Here is a 19,479-nt window from a genome sequence, read left to right on the forward strand (position 1 = left end):
TACAACGTCCGTAGATGGTTAGTTGGTTGAGAACTAGCATGTAACTCAGGGGTAAGGGAGCAAAATAAAGCAATGATAAATGCTTCAAGATAAGTTAAAAATCAAATGCACATAAATAGATGCATATATATATATATATATATATATATATATATATATTTATATATATCACATGCCGGGATAGGGAACAAGGCTTAACATTTACTTTACAATTTTAGCCTGGATTTTTAGCTCAACCATCATAACATAAGAAGTCACCCACGGGCTATATGGGTTCAGTTTTTCCCAAGATGGAAGGTCCTTAGTGTGTGTAACTGCACGAACCAGAAGATGTACCTATGAACCAAGGGGGACTCAAACCTCTTGACATACCAAGGTGACTGAAGCACCCAATTATGTAATGTAATATGGGAGACTCAAACCTCCTAATCATGTGATAATATTAAAAGGTGACCCGAACTACCCCATTATGTAAACCCTCACATCGTCAACCACAGTTTTTGGTGTTGGTCTCTAGGGACCTCTACTCTCATGACTCAGCTATAGAACCCTCATTAAAGCCCAATTAAAATATTTAACACACATTTCCATTTATTTAACCATGATATATATTTAGGCATACACTATTGTTATCGTCATACCAACTGCACTTGCAAGGTAATATCAACATGCCAAAATAATTTATCAGGAAATTCACTAACTTTTAGTTCAATTATACATTAGCTTAGGGAATTACACAACCCGTTCAGTTCAATTCAAAATCATTATGCTTCATTAACTCTTCACATTATGAAATAGTTCAAGAGTAATTCAATTTGTATACTTTACATATTCAAAACAAATTTCACAATAGGGGTTGAGGTTATTACCAATTCAACTGTCAATATTCGCCGAATTTGGGGAATTCACAATCCCCTAGTTTATTTACCTTACCTATGTATCAAATTGGTTTCAAAACTACTATTTAAACATAACCAATTGCAATACAAACATGAAACATCCCATAAACAACAATTATTCAAAACCCTCAACCCATGTTCAAAACCAACATCAAAACCGTATGAATAATATTTTAAAGAACACGCTTTTAGCAAAGTAATAATTTGGGAAGAGTAACATGCCTGAAATACCCAAGATTAAGGAGAGAATTCAACCATTGAAGCTCTACTTGACCCAATTTTTGGAAACCCTAAGTATGGATGCTTGAGAGACTTGAGAGAGAAGAAACAGTGTTTGGAGTGTGTTATCAATGAATATAGGGACCCAAGTATGTTTATAGGTCATGGATTATTATTTGGATATGAGGAAAATATCTAATATACCCCCATTTATGGAAAAATAAACCGGCAACCATTACGGGTCTCATAATGACTCATCACAACTCATTAAAACTTGTCTCCATGAGTCATTATCAAGATAGTCTCACTAGGAGCACCTACTGTTGACCTTATGACTCGTATACCATGGCTCGTAATGGGACCCCTAGGACTCATAGGGTCTAGTCGTAGTCAACACAAAAACCATTTTGGTATACCCTGGACATCCTATAATTTGCATGCAACGGCCCGTAATGAGTCCTCACGACTTGTAGTGGCCACTCGTACTCAGAGCAGAAGAATTAGCCACACACACTGGTTAGGATACGATTTGGGTCCAACGACTTGTCAAAACTCCCTACGACTCATAGGGTAAGTTGTAGTCAGGACAATGAGGATAAAATTATAGAAAATTTCAAGGGTAAAAAATTCCATGTGTTACATTCTCCTTCCTTAGGACCATTCATCCTCGAATAATGGGTCAATGCATACGTTAGCACGATTTAGCATAGAAACACTCCCACACTTAACTTTAACAAAGACTAAAAACAAAAATGTAAAGAGCACACATATACCTTAAGAACAATTTTCCAAAATAGGGAATAGGAATAGATACTTGGACTTCATATCCTCCTCGGCTTCTCGAGTAGCTTCCTCATACTTTTGGTTCCACCAAAGAACCTTTACCTAAGCCACGTCCTTCGTTCGCAATTGATGGACTTGCTGATCCAAGATCTCTACCGAAACTTCCTTAGAAGACAAGAAATTCAAAAGGGCCACACCTTCAAAAGGAACAACCAACGAAGAATCACCCACATACTTCCTCAACATCGAGACATTGAAGACCGGATGAATGGAGGTCAAGCTAGAAGGAAACTCCAATTCATATACAACATTACCAACCCTCTTCAAAATAAAATACAGACCAATATAATGGGGAATGATCTTTCCCTTCTTCCCAAACCTCATCACGCCTTTCAAATGAGAAACCTTTAAGAACACGTAGTCATAAATATTAAACTCTAACTTCCTTCGTCTCATATCCACGTAGGACTTTTGGCAACTTTGGGCTGTCTTAAGCCTATCCCAAATTACCTTCACCTTCTCCATGGCTTGGTGAATCAAATCAGGGCCAAATAGCCTTTTTAACAAGCCTCAAACAAGCCAATAGAAGACCTACACCTCCTACTATACAAAGCCTCAAACTAAGCCATACCAATGCTAGAGTGACAACTGTTGTTATACGTGAACTTTATGAGAGGCAAGTGATCAACCCAACTCCCACCAAAATCAAATACACAAATGTAAAACTTATCTTCCAAGTCCTGAATTATGCATTCCACTTGCCCATCCGTCTGCGAGTGAAAAGTGGTACTAAGGGTTACCTTAGTCCCCAAACCTCGCTGGAATGACCTCCAAAAGTAAGATGAGAAATGGGTACCACAACCGGAAATAATAGAAACTGGAGCACCATGTAACCTCATAATCTATTAGATATACAAATTCATATAGTTCTCAGCAGAAAAATTATTCCTCACAGGCAAGAAATAAGCGGACTTAGTCATCCTATCCACGATGACCCAAATAGAGTCAAACTGATGGCGAGACCGTAGAAGACCAAGAATAAAATCAACAACAATAAAAATAACAACAAACCCAGTATATTCCCACATAGTGTGGTCTGGGGAGGGTAAAATATATGCAGTCCATACCACTACCCCCGAGGGAGTAGAAAGGCTGTTTCCTATAGACCCCCGGCTCATGACGAAGGACCATACCAAAAGGTGAGAAAAATAATAAAATAACAGAGAAGCATCATCCACAAAAAATATGTGCAATTACCAAATGAAAGACCCCCTCTCCCCTAAATCTAGAACTCCCAACCAAGCTACGCTTAACCCTCCTACTTACAGACTATGAATCGACCACACACCTTAGCCCTCTAACTTAGTACTCTTCCTCCAAACCTTTCTATAGAGGGTCATGTCCGCAGTAAGCTGTAACTACTCCATGTCATGTCTAATCACTCCTATCCAGTAAATCTTTGGTATACCCTTACCCCAATTGAAACCCTCTAAGGACAACCTCTCATACCTATGAATTGGGGCACGGATTCCCCTTCTCATACGTGGCCAAACCATCTCAACCTCAGTTCCCGCAACGTATCCTCCACTTAAGACACTCCTACCTTCTCCCGAATAATCTCATTTCTGACCCTGTCATCCCTCGTAAGTCCGCACATCCAACACAACATTCTTATTTCTACCACCTTCAACTTTTGGACATGAAAATTCTTAACAGGCTAACACTCCGTCCAATATAACATGGCCGAACGGACCGCAGCTCTATAGAATTTACCCTTAAGCTTGAGATGCAACTTTTTGTCACATAAAATTCCTGAGGCTAGCCTCCATTTCATCCAACCTTCCCCAATATGGTGAGAGATATCCTCTTCAATCTTCCATTCCCTTAGATCATAGACCCCAGATACTTAAAACTATCCCTCTTACAAACCGTCTGCGACTCCAACTTCACTACCACTCCATTCTCCTGCCTCGAAACACTAAACTTGTACTCCAAGTACTCCGTCTTGGTCCTACTCAAGTTTGTCTCCAAACCTCCAACTTATCATTGACACCTCGGTGCGACTCATCAATCAAAAATACATCATCCATAAAATGCATACACCAAGGTACCCCCCTCGTATATTCGATGTAAACACATCTATCACCAAGGTAAATACAAAAAGACTAAGAGTCGATCCCTGGTGCAAACCTGTCAAGATCGAGAAATGCCTGGAATCCCCTTCCACTATCCGTATCTGAGTCTTTGCCCCCTCATATATGTCCTTAATCAAATAAATGTAAACCACTGGGACCCCTATCGCCTTCAAGCATCTCCAAAGAACCTCCCCTGAGACCTTGTCATATGCCTTTTTTAAGTCAATAAACACTATGTGTAGATCCCTCTTCCTCTCTCTATACTGTTTTACCAGCCTCCGAACTAGGTGAATTGCCTCAGTCATCGAACGACCAGGCATAAACCTAAATTGATTCTTTGAAATAGGAACTATCTTCCTCAACCTCTGCTTCACCACCCTTTCCTAAATCTTCATCGTGTGACTCAACAACTTAATACCATGATAGTTATTACAACTCTGAATGACCTTTTTTTTCTTATATAAAGGGATCATCATGCTTCATATCCATGCCTCGAGCATCTTAATAGTCTTGAAAATATTGTTAAACAACTAGGTTAGCCACCTCAACCCTGCTCCGCTAGCAAACTTCCAAAAATTCACCAGAATCTCATCGGGCCCCGTCGCCCTGCCCCTTTGCATCTTGCGAATGCCTCACAGATTTTCTCCACCTTAAAATGCCGACAGTAGCCAAAATTACGAGATTTCTCGATGTGCTCCAACTCCTCTAACACAATACTTCTGTCCCCCTCATCATTCAAGAGCTTATGAAAATAGGACTTCCATCTTTTCTTAATTAGAACATCCTCCACCCAAACTTTGCCATCCTCTTCCTTAATGCACTTCACTTGGTCTAGATCCTGACCCTTACGCTTCCTAGTTTTGGAAATCCTATACAACCTCTTTTCCCCGCCTCTCTCCTCTAAACTCGAATATAGTCTCTCAAAAGCTAAAGTCTTAGCAGTCTTAACTACTAACTTAACCTCTTTCTTGGCTAACTTGTACTCCTCCCTACTCACCTGCTTCTCCTCCTTATCCTTACTCTTAACCAACTTAATGTAATCTACCTTCTTTGTCTCCACCTTCTTCTTAACTTCTTCATTCCACCACCAATCCCCCCGATGCCGGCCAGACCAGCCCTTCAAGTCACCCAAAACCTCTTTAGCAGTTTCCTTAATGCAACCCGTAGCCCTATCCCATATACTATCCATGTTCCCCGATACTCTTATGCCCCTATCTCCTCTAACTTTGCCTCTATCTCTAATGCACTAACTGAAGTTAGGCTACCCCACCTAACTCTATTTATACCCTCCCCACCCCTGCTCTTCTTGCCTATCTTTATAACCATATCCATCACCAGGAGTCTTTGTTGGGTCACAAGATTTTCATTCAAAAAAACCTTACAATCTTTACACAAAGCTCTATCCTCGTTCCTAAGTAGCAAAAAGTCGATCTGAGTCTTGGTTATCCTACTATGGAAAGTAACCAGATGCTTCTCTTTCTTCGAAAAGCTAGAATTCACTACCACCAACCCAAAGGCCCTTGCAAAGTCCAAAAGAGCAGCTCCCTCAAAGTTTCTATCCCCAAAACCAAAGCGTCCATGCACATTATCGTACCCTATCGGCAAAATCCCGATATGCCCATTGAAGTCCCCTCTAATGAAAATCTTCTCCGAACTGGAACACCTTGAATCACATTATCCAAAACCTCCCAAAATCTCCTCTTCTCCTCCTCGCCTAGGTCCACCTGTGGCACGTAGGCACTACAGATGTGCACCGTAAACCCTCTAATGACCAACTTAATAGTCATCAACCTATTATTAACCCTATTTACCTCCACTACCTGCCCCCTAAGCCCTTCATCCACTAAGATACCTACTCTATTCCTATGCCTATCACTACCTGAGTACCACAACTTGTACCCATCCACATCTCTAGCCTTAGAACCTACCCATTTAGTCTCTTAGAAACACGTAATATTTATCCTTATCTTTCTAAGAATCTTAACTAGCTCTATTGACTTACTCTGAAGGGTCCCTATGTTCCACGACCCTACCCTTAACTTACCAACTCTCTTATTTGCTCTCCTAAAATCCCTCCCTTCGCATCTCAACTTTAAACCAACACTTGACCTCGACTCCACCCCCATCCCCCCAAGCCCCGCAGGATATGACCCTAGTCCATCATTTACCACCCAAGCCATTACACAACAGAAGCAACAGAAGAGGTTCAAAAATAGCAAGACAATAAAGACACCCTCAAAGCACACACTACATCCAAATTTTAAAAACAACAACTACTAAAAATTCAAATAATAGACAAGAAATCCCATGCAAATTATAGGCAATAAAAATACCGAAAAACCACGCGATAAAATAAAGTTTAAGGGTTAAAAGTCACAGGGATACGTATATCATGTAATCTGCTCTTGCTTGTTGTGCTGGAACCCGACAAATTGGGTCATCAGAATCACTTTGCAAAAAAGTCACCGGCTCAAATCTGGACAGTAGTTGTAATATCCGATAGAGCCCCCACCTACTTTTTCTGGCTCTGCTGCCTTCACCATCGATATCCATCAAACCAGTTTGCCAAAAACAATCACGAACTAGTAACCAGAAAGTTGTTGCCTATGCAAATTTACTGATAGTAGAGAAGGAAAAGAGAAGGAGGGGAAAGAAAGAGAGGGGGAGAGAGAGAGAGAGAGACCAAGAAAAAAAAGAAGAGAGAAAAGTATGCCTACTTATCGTTGGTGTTGTTTCATTTCCGGTGTCTACTTCACAGAGACTGACCAATCACATCAAAGTGAATGCAGGGAGAGGGAGAGAACAAGGAAGAAAGATAGAGCAATGTACTTACCTATCGCCGGCGTTTGCTTCACCGGCGACAGCACATACAAGTTAAAGAAGATATTGAAAGATATGTTATTAGAGAAAGAGCATAAGAGAGAGAAGAGGCCTCTGAGCATAAGAGAGAGAAGAGGCCTCTCCTAGACAGTAATAAAATCCATATTAATTATTTCCTATATCCATACTGGCAGCTCAATCTCTTGAGTCAACCCACCGGGCCTCAAGTGCTCCAACTTCACTTGCTAGCATACTATGCACTTAGCCACAAAATTGGCCACATCTCACTTCATATTATTCCACCCATAAATCTCCTTAAGATAATGATACATTTTTGTCAAACTAGGATAAACCTTATAACGTGACCCATGAGCTTCAACCAAAATCCTTCGTCGCAACCCATCAATATTGGGAACACATAATCTTCCTTAGTACCTCAGGATACCATCGCCACCAATCTCAAAAGCTACCACTTTTTTCCTACCTATATCCTCCTAAATTTGCATCAAGATAGGGTCCAAGATACGAAATGAAACTACAACATTAGAAATAAACTATGAAATCAAGTAAAGACAATCAATGGAGAGATAGATAATTAGGCACAAGAAGAAGGAGTAACAAAGAACAAAAAGTTATATCAAATCTTAATACCCTTAATTACAACTAGTTCAAAAACATAATTCCTACGGTGACCAAGAGAGAGATGAATGCCCTCTAAACTAATGTTTCTAAACAAAAGTTCAACAAAAGTTTTCCAACACTTTCACTCAATGGAGAAATATTCATTAATTCATCAATAATCTAGTAAAAACTAAGAGAATGAGACAACCTCCAAAGTATTTATAATTTAGGCTAATTATTACACTTTTAGGGCCCAAAAGTGGCCCAATTGCAAGAAAAGGCCCACTATGGGCTATTTTAATCCGCTCTTGAAATGTTAAAGCTAATCAAAAGCAGATCCAAAGCACCTTGGATGCAAGTCCTTTCCTTGGGGCTTCCTAGCACCGTTTTGCCTTCCCTTGTCTTCTCAAATGATCCTTGGACCAATGTGAGTGATTTCATCAACAAATGATACCCTCTTAATGGTAAAGAGGTTTCTTCAAGTACCTTTCTATTTATGAACAGTCCTTGGATCCTTTAAAGGTCCCGAGATTGACTTCTAGGGAATGAATTGGAGCTAATTTAAATTGTATCATCCTCTCTATCTTGAGAATAATTTTTCCTCAAATTCAAAGGGTGATTATCTTATATCATGTCAAAGAGTGAAATATCACACAAATTAAAGGTATTGTGCACTTGATATTTTGGAGGAAGGTTAATCTTATCGATAGTTCCATTTATTCTTTTAAGCACTTGAAAAATGGACCATCACCTCAAGGTATCAATTTGGATTTTATTTGGGTTTGAAACCTATCCTTATGGAGGTTCACCCTCACCTAATAACCTGGTTCAAGTACAAGCCACTTCCTTCCCTTGTTTACTCTTTTGGCCACCTCTTGATTCTTCTTCTTAAGCAAAATTCTAACCTTTTCATGCAACTTCTTCATGGTTTCCACCCTCTTGTCTCTATCTAAGCTTATAATCACCTCACTAGGCAAAGGACTGAGATCTAAAGTGATAAGGGCTTAAACCATAAAAACATTCAAAGGGAGTCATACCAATTGTCAAATCGATAACATGATTATAAAAAAATTTGACTAAAGGTAGGTGGTCCTCCCAAGAGGCCATTTTTCCTTTAACAAAGGTGCACAACATAAAACCCAAGGTTATAGTTACCATCTCTATTTTCCTATTTATTTATTGAGGGAAAACCGTTGATAAAAGTAATTTAGTGCCAAGCCTACCCCCATAACGACTTCCAAAAGTGACTAAGGAACTTAGAGTCCCTATCACTAACAATAGCCTCCGAAATTCCATGTATTTTAACATCATGCTCAATAAACAAAAAAGAAACATTATAATCATCATAAATTTTGTGACAAAGAATGAAATGGAACATTTTTGAGAACCTATCAACCACAACAAAAATGCAATCTCTACCCCTTCTTATCCTAGGCAATCCCAGAAATAAATCCATAGAGATATCAAGCCATGGGAATCAACTAGTGGGAAATGGGGTGTATAATCCTTGAGAGAGAAAGTAGGATTTTCACTTCTTCAATTCATTCATTGGCCACAAATTCTAGCAATATCTTGACACATCTTGGGCCACTAGAATTGTTCCTCTAGGATTACAAGGGTCTTGTCAATTCCAAAGTGACCCATCATACCCCCATCATGTGCTTCTCTCCATGAGATATAGGGAACACAAAACCTTCTTTCTTTAAATAATAAACAATAAACTTAGAGTAGGCATAGAAACACTATCCCTCTTCCACCTTTCGCTAGCCCATGTCTCACAATCTTGATAGATTTCTGCAAATTTTGGTTCCTCAGGGTAAATCATCTTTAGACTCTCAAATCCCATCAATTTATAATAAGATGTAAAGATAAGCACATGCTTCCTAGACAATGCAACATCTATCACATTTTATTTCCTTTTTTTGTATTGAATTATATAAAAAAATGTCTCTTGGAAAGAAATCCACTTGGAATGTATTTTATCGAGTTTATCTTAGGCCTGGAGATGTTTCAAGGACTTATGATTGGTTTAAATCATAAGCTCCTTGGACCATAAATAATGTTGCCAATTACCTAAGGCTCTAATCAAGGAGTATAACTCTAGATCTTAGGAGTAATAATTTATAGTTGCACCCTTGAGCTTTTCACTAAAATAGGCAATAGGTTTATGGTCTTGCATTAAGACAACACCTATTCCTACCTTAATTGCATCACATTCAATCTCAAACATCTTATCAAAATTGGGTAATTATAATAAATAGGCGGAGCTAAGAATAGCCTTAAAAGATTCAAATGCATTGGCTTGCTCATCACCCTATTTAAAAGATTTATCCTTATGGATCACCTCAGGCAAGGAAGCGCCTATGGTACTAAATCATTTGATAAATTGCCTATTAAAACTAGCCAACCCAGGGAAGCTTCTTACTTCACCAATTGATTTTGGAGTTGGACAATTATTGATGGTATCTATCTTAGATTTATCCACCTCGACTCCTCTTGAACTCCCAACAAATCCCAAGAATACAACTTCATTCATATCAAAAGAACATTTTTCAAGATTAGCATACAACTTATCTTTTCTAAGCACTTCAAACACATTATGAAAATGTAAGACATGTTTTCAAGGGATTTGCTATAAACTAGAATATCATCAAAGTATACCATAACAAAATTCCCTATGAACGGTTTCATCACATGGTTCATCAATCGCATAAAGGTACTAGGAGTATTGGTGAGGCCAAAAGGAATGACCAACCATTCATATAGATGAAACTTGGTCTTGAATATGGTCTTTCACTCATTACCCGGTTGCATCCAAATTTGGTGGTACCCGCTCCTAAGATCAATCTTAGAAAACACCTAAGACCATTCAACTTATCAAGCGTATCATCCAAATGGGGAATGGAGAGGCAATACTTTACTGTTATTTTATTGATAGCTTTACAATTAACGCACATACACTATGTTCCATATTTATTTAGCACTAGCAACACCCAAACCACACATGGACTCATTCTCTCTTAGATATATTTCTTGACGAAGAGTTACTTTAATAGGTTAGTTTCTTGGGTAATTGAGAACCCAACACAAAATCAATATGGTGCCTAATTCCCCAAAGTGAGGGGAATCCTTAGGGAAGTCCTTTGGGAACACATCTTCATAATCCTACAAAACAAGGGAAATAGAATGGGGGATAGGTGAAGTAGAGAGATTAGCATGAAAATCATGGGCTAAGAGGAGCATGGGTGTTTTGTTATCATGCTCTTTAAAAGGATCTTTGCTCCTAGTCAACATCATCAAGGGAATATTTCATTTCAACCTTTTATTCTTCTCTTCTTTATCCCTCTCCTTGGTTTGGTCCTCCTTCTTACCTTTTTTCTTACCCTTCTCTTTTAATTCTCTTAATTTTTTATAACCCTCATTAACTTAATATGGCAAAAGCAAATGGAGAGTAAATTTATGAATATTCATATCAACAGAGTACCGATTGGTCCTCGCATTATGCTTGGTTGAATGATCATATTGCCATGTCCTCCCAAGCAAGATATGACAAGCTTGCATGGGTATCACATTATAATGCACCTCATCATGATAATTTCCGGCTTTGAAAAAAATCACCACTTGCCTAGTCACTTTTATCTCACCATAACCATTTAACCATTGAAGCTTGTATGGTATGGCATGTTTGGTGGTTGGATATTTCAAGAAATCGAGCAAAGTAGCACTAGCCACATTAGCATAACTTCTCTATCAATGATTAAAGATCACACGTTTTACTTTATAAGACATTTAGTAAGTAATAAATTCTCGATTTGACTAGGGTTATCTATAGCCTTAGTAATCATTACATACCTCACAACAAAATTTGGATCCTCATACTCTTCATCTTAAGGCCAACCATCTTCATTATCCTTCTCTACTTGCTAATCTTCAGAGACCACTCTCCATCTTAGGATTTTTTTATCATTCTGATCTTCTAATCCCATCTCTTCTCCAAGGTAGTATAATTTTCTCCCCTTAGGATCACATTTCTCTGGTTGGGACATTCATTTAATTTATTTCCTCATCCTTGACATTTAAAACATTAAAAACCTTTAGGATTGGGATTAGGATATTTTGTTACCTTCATTCCTTGGCGGGTATATTAGAGTGGTCTTTTCTAATGGATTTTTGCCATTGGAATTGTAGTCCTTATTCTTTTTCCATTTGGATGATGATTGTGCTACCTCATTACTCGTACTCCAAGTTTTGGTAGATGAGTATCTTTTTGGTTTATGAGTTTCCATTTTTTCGATATCCCTCTAAATCTCCAAGGCTGCTTGGAAGATTTCTTCTATGGTTTCAAACTTATAGATAGTTATACATGTAGAGATATTTTTGTTCAACCCAACCTTGAAGTGTATGATGTCATGGTTCATGTTCTTTTGATGATCGAGCTTCAAGATTAATTTTTGGAATTCATAATAATTGGCCACAACATTCTTTCTACCTGATGAGTGGTAAACATACCACCCATTTACATCTAAATGCATGCACAATACTACGATTTAATGGTATAAATAAGACAACTTTGACATTTAAATGGACTAATTCCCATATTTTGTAGGTATATAAGTGATGAGAAAAAATAAGTAAGTGAGCTAAAAAGGGAAAAAAAAAAGCAAAAGATGGAAAAGACAGAGCAGGATCTGACCTCAGTTACCACAATGAAGGTCTGAGGGCCGAGATTATGGCCAGTTAAGCTTAGTCAAAGCCAGTGATTGCGAATGACTCATCACAATTATGAAAGTCGCAATTGTAATTAAGCTGGGGTGATTGTGGCAATGCGGGTTTATGCAAGGGGCAGATTTGTAATTTAATAGAATCAACCCAAATCCCATATAGAGTAAAACGCTTTTCAAATTTGAGTATCTTTTCAGATAGAATTGAACTTGGAGAAATTTGAAACCCTACCAAATTGAGAAACTTATTATGGCTAACTTCTCAAGTAGTTTTGGTTGTAATTAAAGTTGGATATTTTAGAATACTCTTGTTTGTATCTTCAATAAAAGCATTGAATGATCATTTTGGTATAATTCCTTTTCCTGGTTTCATGAGTAGCTAAATATATATCTTGGGATTATGTTGAAATAAGGTACAAATATGTGTGGTTTGTGATTTATTAGTGTAGATTCTTGGTTCTAAATGATGGGTTTCAGAAAATGCTTTCTTGATTGAGTTGGAATTTGTAGGTGAAAACCCTAAATTCCCAAAATTTCATATCATCCTTGAAAGAGAGATGTAAGTTTGCTTTTGGATCCTATATCATACTTAAAAGAGGGATATGAGTGACAAGGTGTTAGTGAATGATGGTTAGATACAGCTTAGTCCTATTTTATTATCTTAGAAAGAAGGGTGAAATAAGAATTAGCTAGATCTTGGGCATCTTCCTAGAAATAGGGATGCCCAATTAAGGTACTGGGTAAATTTTCTTTCCACACCTATAAGGTATCTTAAAGGGACTATGGGTGATAATCTTGATGTTTGGTTGAAAAACTAGCTTCAAGAACTCCTAACCTAGCCTACCAATGTAGTCATTAACTAGAATTTGCATCTGATTGTCATGCATCTATGCATTATTTACCCCTAGGAAGACATAATCCCAAGACTTGTCCCATATTTAAATCTTATCCCTATTTGTTACCTTTAATTGATAGTTTGATTATATTTTTATAAAATAACTATTCCAAACCATTGCCCCCAAATTTTAATTCATGTATTTCATTTTATTTACATTACGGGTATTTCTTTAGTAGCTATTTACACCCATAGGATTTGAAGACTAATTCCGCTCCTCAAGGATTCGACCATAACTCACGTTGGGTTAATATACTTGGCAATAATCACCTTTCCCATAAATCATAGAGTGATTTGAGCATTATCAAAATGGCACCATTGCCCGAGAGTGAAACTTGCTTTTTGCTTATGCGGTATTGATAGTAGCTTTGGATTTACCCATAGTGGTTGTTATTTATTTTTGTTGTTGTTTTTATTTCCTTTTAGGGATTTCAATAGTGTCCATGACACCATTAGTTACCATGCAAGTAATGCTGGGACCTTTGATGGGACCCTTGATGACAAGGAGCAACTCCGTGATGTTGGACGTGTGAGTGCTATTAGTATCCCACCTAATCAAGGGAACATGGTATTCCACTTCATGAGTGTTTTGTTGAATATAATTCAAATGAGAGGTATCTTTGGGAGAAAAGCTCAAGAAGACTCCAAGTTACACTTGAAGAATTTTGTGGAAGTTTGTGTCCCCTTTGACATTTCTCACGTCTCACAAGATTTCATATGATTGAATCTCTTTCCATTTTATCTAATGGGTGAGTTGGTATTGAGGATATGATCTATTACCATTGGGTCAATCACATAGTAGGATTAACTTACCCTTGATTTCTTAGACCGTTACTTCCCACCATCCAAGATGTTGCAATTGCATGATGAAATCACCATTTTCGTTAATTGACTATAGAACCTTTATATGAGTTGTGAGAGAGATTCAACGAGAATCTCATGCAATGTCCCAACCATGAGGTATCCAAAAATATGCTTCTCCAAATCATCTACAGGGCTTTGGATCAACTAAACAAAACCGTCGTGGATAATGTTGCTGGGGTTTCACTTGTGAAGTTGCTTTATGATATGGCTAAAAACTTTCTTGAGAAAGTCACAAAGAAAAATTAGGGGTGGCATACCTGAGACACCGAGGTATATAAATGGTCCCCTACCACCTCCTATGTTGATAAAGAACAAAGAAAGAGATATGTAGAGAAAGAGAGGAAAACATAGAAAAATATTGACAGAATTAGAGCTCCTAATGAAGAATGTGATGGGTGTACCCACAAAAATGGTAAATTCTGTGGCATCCAAGGTCTATGATAAAGAAAAGGACAAAAGAATTGATGAATAAATTTGATATTTGGCTAACTATTCAGTGGGTTCCTGCCCGGCCTATCACAGGCAAGATGGGAACCAAGGTTGGACCATTGTGATTGAGAATAGGATTGGTGTAATAGGGATAGAGATCCTGATGGTATAGATAAGGAAAGAGAGTATGATCGATATGTGTCTCCCGAAGATTGAGTAAAGGGAAAATAGTCCAATTTCATTGATCCTGAAAAATTCAAGAATGAGGATGTGTTAGCAAAGATCTTGATGAGAGTGGAGGGAATAGACAAAATGGTTCCAAAAATGAAAGGCAACTTTTCAAAAATAAACCAAATAGTTGTATCACACTCTACCTCAATCAAACAGTTAGAGATTCAAATTGGCCAAATGTTCACCCAACTTAATGCTATACAAAAAGGGGGGCCTTTCTAGTGATATCACTGTGAATGTAAAAAATGATGATTAAGTATTGGCAGTTGTCACTAGGAGTGGAAAAAACTTTGGTGATCATAGGGTGGAAGTTAAAAAAGAGGCTAATGTTGAACAAACAAATGTGAAGAAGAGGTATGTGGTTGATTCAAATGAGGAGGCTCCAAAGTCATAAGAATGGGATGAAAAAGAACCAATGATAATGGAAGAAATAGTTGATAAAGAGGGATATCCAAAGGTAGTTAAGAATGATGAACCACAAAGTGATCCATTTATTACCATGAAGGTTCCTCCTTCATCCCCTCAAAGGCTTAAAAAGAAGGAGGATAATGCCAAATTCAAGACGGTCCTTACTAAGCTTAGCAATCTATCAACCCATTGCTAGAGGCCATTCAAGAGATTCTGGGATTTGTTAATCTTATGAAGAAGTTGATGTCAAATAAATGTCTTGTTGATGGTTAAATCATAGAAATTACCCATGGGTGTAGTGCTATCATGACTAGCACTATAGTGGAAAAAAAGAGGATCCTAAGAACTTTACAAACCCTTGCACAATAGGGATACACAAGTTTGATAAAGCCTTATGTGGCCTTGGTGCAAGCATCAATCTCGTGACCTATGTAATCGATCAGAGACTTGGGTTGGGCCTATTCCACCAACAATGAGGCTATTGATGGTAGAACGATCCATCTAGAGACCGATTCAAGTTTTGGTGAAGATGGATCGCTTTATTCTTCCGGCATATTTCATTGTACTTGATTGTGAAATTAACCAAGAGAAACCTATTATCCTTGGCCAACCTTTCCTTGTAATCGAAAGACCAATCATTCATATGGAGTTAGGAGAAATGAAATTTTGGGTCCAAGATAATAAAGTATTCTTTCAAGTATGAAAGACCAAGAAACAACCAATGGAACTACAAGTAGTGTTCGTAATTTATGTAGTGGATGAGGAATTAGATGATGGGTCCCTTGAGAATCGAACTTGAAAATATGAAGAACGTCATTCCGCTCAGATAAATTAGGCGCTAGGAGGGAGGCCACCCACCAATTCCACAAAAGTGGCTCGTATTCTTTGTTTTTGATAAATAGAGTAGGTTTCATTTTTGTTGATGATTAATCCATGAAATTTTGGTATTGTGAAGTGTTTTGAATAAGGCTGAATAGGGGAAAGTGTGAAAAATTTATGTAGTAGACTGAGCTGGGGAAAATAGAGGACCAAAAATGGCTTCAGTTACTGCGATCATAGAACCCATGCTATCATAATCACGGAAGCCACGCGACCGTGATCACGAAACTTGGACTGCGATCGTGGTCACTACTAGTTAAATGACCTGCCAGATACCATATCCCCCCCCCCCCACTTTCTTTTCAATTTTCTCTCAAATTACAATTGACTTTGGTTGATTTTTGGCCTCCAAATTTATGCATCAACATCCCCTTGCATCCTCAATTGGGTATGTGGTTCAAATTCGCTCTTTTTACTAATTTGTATAGGCCTTAGAACTCATGCCTTAGGATTGGCCTAAAAATTGTGCTTTGAATGTTAAGATTTTTATTGATTGTGCTTGTGTAGTGTGGTTAACTATTTCTAGTGGTGTGCACATAGTTGGGGAAGTCTTGCATACCCAAAATTTTTCATAATGAAAGAAATAGATTATGCACACCAAGTGTTTGATTAAATGCCCAAAATAAGTTCTTACTAGTTTTATCATGTTTCAAGGGGTAATCAAACGTCTATAGGCTAATTTTTATTTACATAAAAATTGAAATTGGATGATTTAAGTTTTTAATAATTTGGTCTAGTATTAACTATGATACAACAATCGTGGTTACTGAATTGCGATCGCGGCAGCATAATTGCGACTCAGTGGCCCGCGATGAGACCAAAAATCCTGCAATTTAATTCTTTCTCAAAACCCATCAAGGCACCATCCCATAAGCATAAATTGATAACATAACAAAGTTTTCACATATAAATGTTGACATTAATGCTATTGTGTGATTCTCAGGTTTTCAAGGCTCAATATAGAAGATTATGACTAATCTCGGTTCATGGCCCTAGAATGCCACAATCAGTACTATGTCGACCTCCCTAAAACAAAATTTCTCCCTTTGAGAGGCATTTGTTTGGATAGAGCACTAGAAAAGATCTCAGCATTTTATGCCCGTTTGGTAGCCACGGAGTGAAGTTGTTTAGCCCTGGATATTTGCCAGGAAAATGAGCATTGTGTAAGAGAATTCTACACTAACCTTAGCATAGTATCTTTCTCTGAACCACTTCTGGGGATCTGGGGGAAAAATGTTCACTTTAGGACCAAACAAAGTAATGGATTTTATGGGTTGTTGGACGAGGACATGAGCCAATTCTAGGCAAAGGGGTGTAAAGCGGGGAGTAGGATGGCTAAAAAGTTGTATCCTGGTAAAGAGGTTCATTAGGTGGCCACCAAGAGGGTTATATCAATGAATTATTTCACAGTTGAGGCCAGGATATGGTTGAACATTATTTCTAGCTGGGTTTCTCCATGCACTCACATGACTGCTGTTCCAGATGTGCAAGCCCTCATGGTTACATTCCTTTAAATATTGGTTAGCTTGTGATTTCAGACATGAGGCATTTTAAGAACCACAGTGGTATGCTCTTCTTAATTCCTTTTTTGATTATTGAGCTATTCAATAGAGCTGGAGTTGAGGAGTACATTGAATACACTTGGGTGCACCCAAGGACCCCTATTTATCTTCTTAAGATTCGGGATGAAGGAGCATTAAGAAAACCAAAAAGAGAAATATCGACTAGGGCAAGTCGATATATAAGGGCACAAACTCGTGCAGGACATCCACAGTAGGTTCTTTTAAAAAGATCTTAGTGGACAGGATGGCTATAAAAGAACTTGTAGCAGGGTTACCTCAGGGGCTAGGAGAGTCTTTCACCACCCATCACTCCTATGTAGCTTGGTCCGACTATGAAATATATCTGTAAGATCAAAAGAAGCAGGGATCCACCATTGCTAGGCTTGAGAGAGACTACTCATCTCTAGAACATTCAAAGAGTGAGCTCAGGGACTCACATTAGAAGATGAAGAAGAGGGAGAGAAAGAGAGACAAATTTTTCTCGAAGATGTAGAAGGGGGTGAAGGGCTTTTGGAAGGTCATAAAACCCAGAGAGAAAATTTTTTCTCATAGAGTTGATAGTGATGATGAGGCCCTAGTTGAGTGGTCAGACTCAGATGATAGTAGAGGTGATACTAAGACAGATGGAGACAACCACTCTTGATACGACTATAGGGAACACCCATTTACTCTCTTTATGCTTTATTGATTATTTAGTAAGGTCACTACAAGTTTTTTAGTTGGGGTGACCATCTCCGCATCCATTTATTTTGTCCGTATTATTGAATATTTGTGGATGTGTTTTATTTTGATTTGGATGATTTTTATTTTTATTTGGATTGTAATATTCGGGAACTCTAATGGTTCCCATATTTCATGGATTAGATAATTATTTCAATTTTAGTTTTTATTTTTATCATACTTATGATGATATTGGACAAGCCTTTTTATATGATAGATTGAGTGGCGACATTCTTAAGGGAAAATCATTGTCATTGGGTTTTGAGCCATAGATACAGGGGAAATATGAGTACCCATAGCATTGGAGTTTTGGGATTATCCTTACACCTATGGTGAAATTTGAGTAGCCATATGGTTTGCCCTTTTAAGAGTCGAAATGTGAGATGATTGCTTGGTTTGGAGCCTCAATAGCAAATTTTTCATGGTGTAAATGTGAATTAAACACTCCCTTCCATCCAAAAATTTTTGAAAACCAAAGGCCTAGACGTGAATAATTTTTTAACAATACTTTACCTATTTTTGTGACTCTAAAGTCTTTACTTGTAGAAATTGGTAAGTACTCCCTTTTATCTCTAGTAGGAAATGCAATTAAGCCTCTTTGAAAAGTTTTCATGCCATGTACGGTGAGCGTAATTGTCTAACTCTCAAGCATACTTGTACCATCAGGAACTTGCCCCGTTAGTCTCTCAAGGCTAAATGTGATTATACTTGGTTGGTGAAATGATCTTAGGCCTTCTTAGTGAACATAGGAGCCCACTTTATCCTAAATTGCCTACCCATACATAAAATAGTATTCTTAGATACCTATTTTTAGCCTTCAAGCCTTTCTTTGGCAACCACATTACAAGCTCTGAACTATTCAAAGTATTCTCCTCTTTTGAACCCTACCCTCCTTGAACTTAGAAAATGAAATTTGAGGCCAAATGCCTAAGTTGGGGGTGGTAAATTTGGAATATATGACCTTGAGCCATGATAATATAAGTGGATTCTTATGATGCTAAGCAAAAAGAGAGAAGTGAAAAAGTGAAAAAGAGAGGAATCATCATAAGAAGGAATAAAATGGATTGAAAAAGAAATAGTTGAAATGAAAATGCTTCCAAAGAAATGGGTAAATCAAGGTATCTAGAGTAGGCATGTGAGTTTTGGAAACAAATGAAGAGGTCCATGATCAAAAGTTGGATTTAATAGTGTGATGTGGATGTTCAAGGATGGTTTAGTCACTTTGTTCCTAAATGATATCATACCCTTTCCCGAACCTACATTACAAGCTCGAAAAAGCCCTTAGAGATCTCC

General features: G+C 37.9%; 1 protein-coding gene across 1 annotated transcript; it reads right to left on the reverse strand.

Moving 5' to 3' along the window:
- Nucleotides 1–2,003: 2,003 nt before the first annotated feature.
- Nucleotides 2,004–4,341, reverse strand: LOC124885761. The gene is made up of 2 exons (XM_047394012.1): nt 4,092–4,341; nt 2,004–2,098 (listed from the first exon to the last, which is right to left on the reverse strand). Exons 1-2 carry the CDS (start codon nt 4,339–4,341, stop codon nt 2,004–2,006), a joined length of 345 nt encoding a protein of 114 aa, XP_047249968.1.
- Between the last annotated feature and the right edge of the window lie 15,138 nt (nt 4,342–19,479).

The sequence above is a fragment of the Capsicum annuum genome, chromosome 7 (assembly GCF_002878395.1).
Source record: "Capsicum annuum cultivar UCD-10X-F1 chromosome 7, UCD10Xv1.1, whole genome shotgun sequence".
NCBI classification, from domain to species: domain Eukaryota; kingdom Viridiplantae; phylum Streptophyta; class Magnoliopsida; order Solanales; family Solanaceae; genus Capsicum; species Capsicum annuum.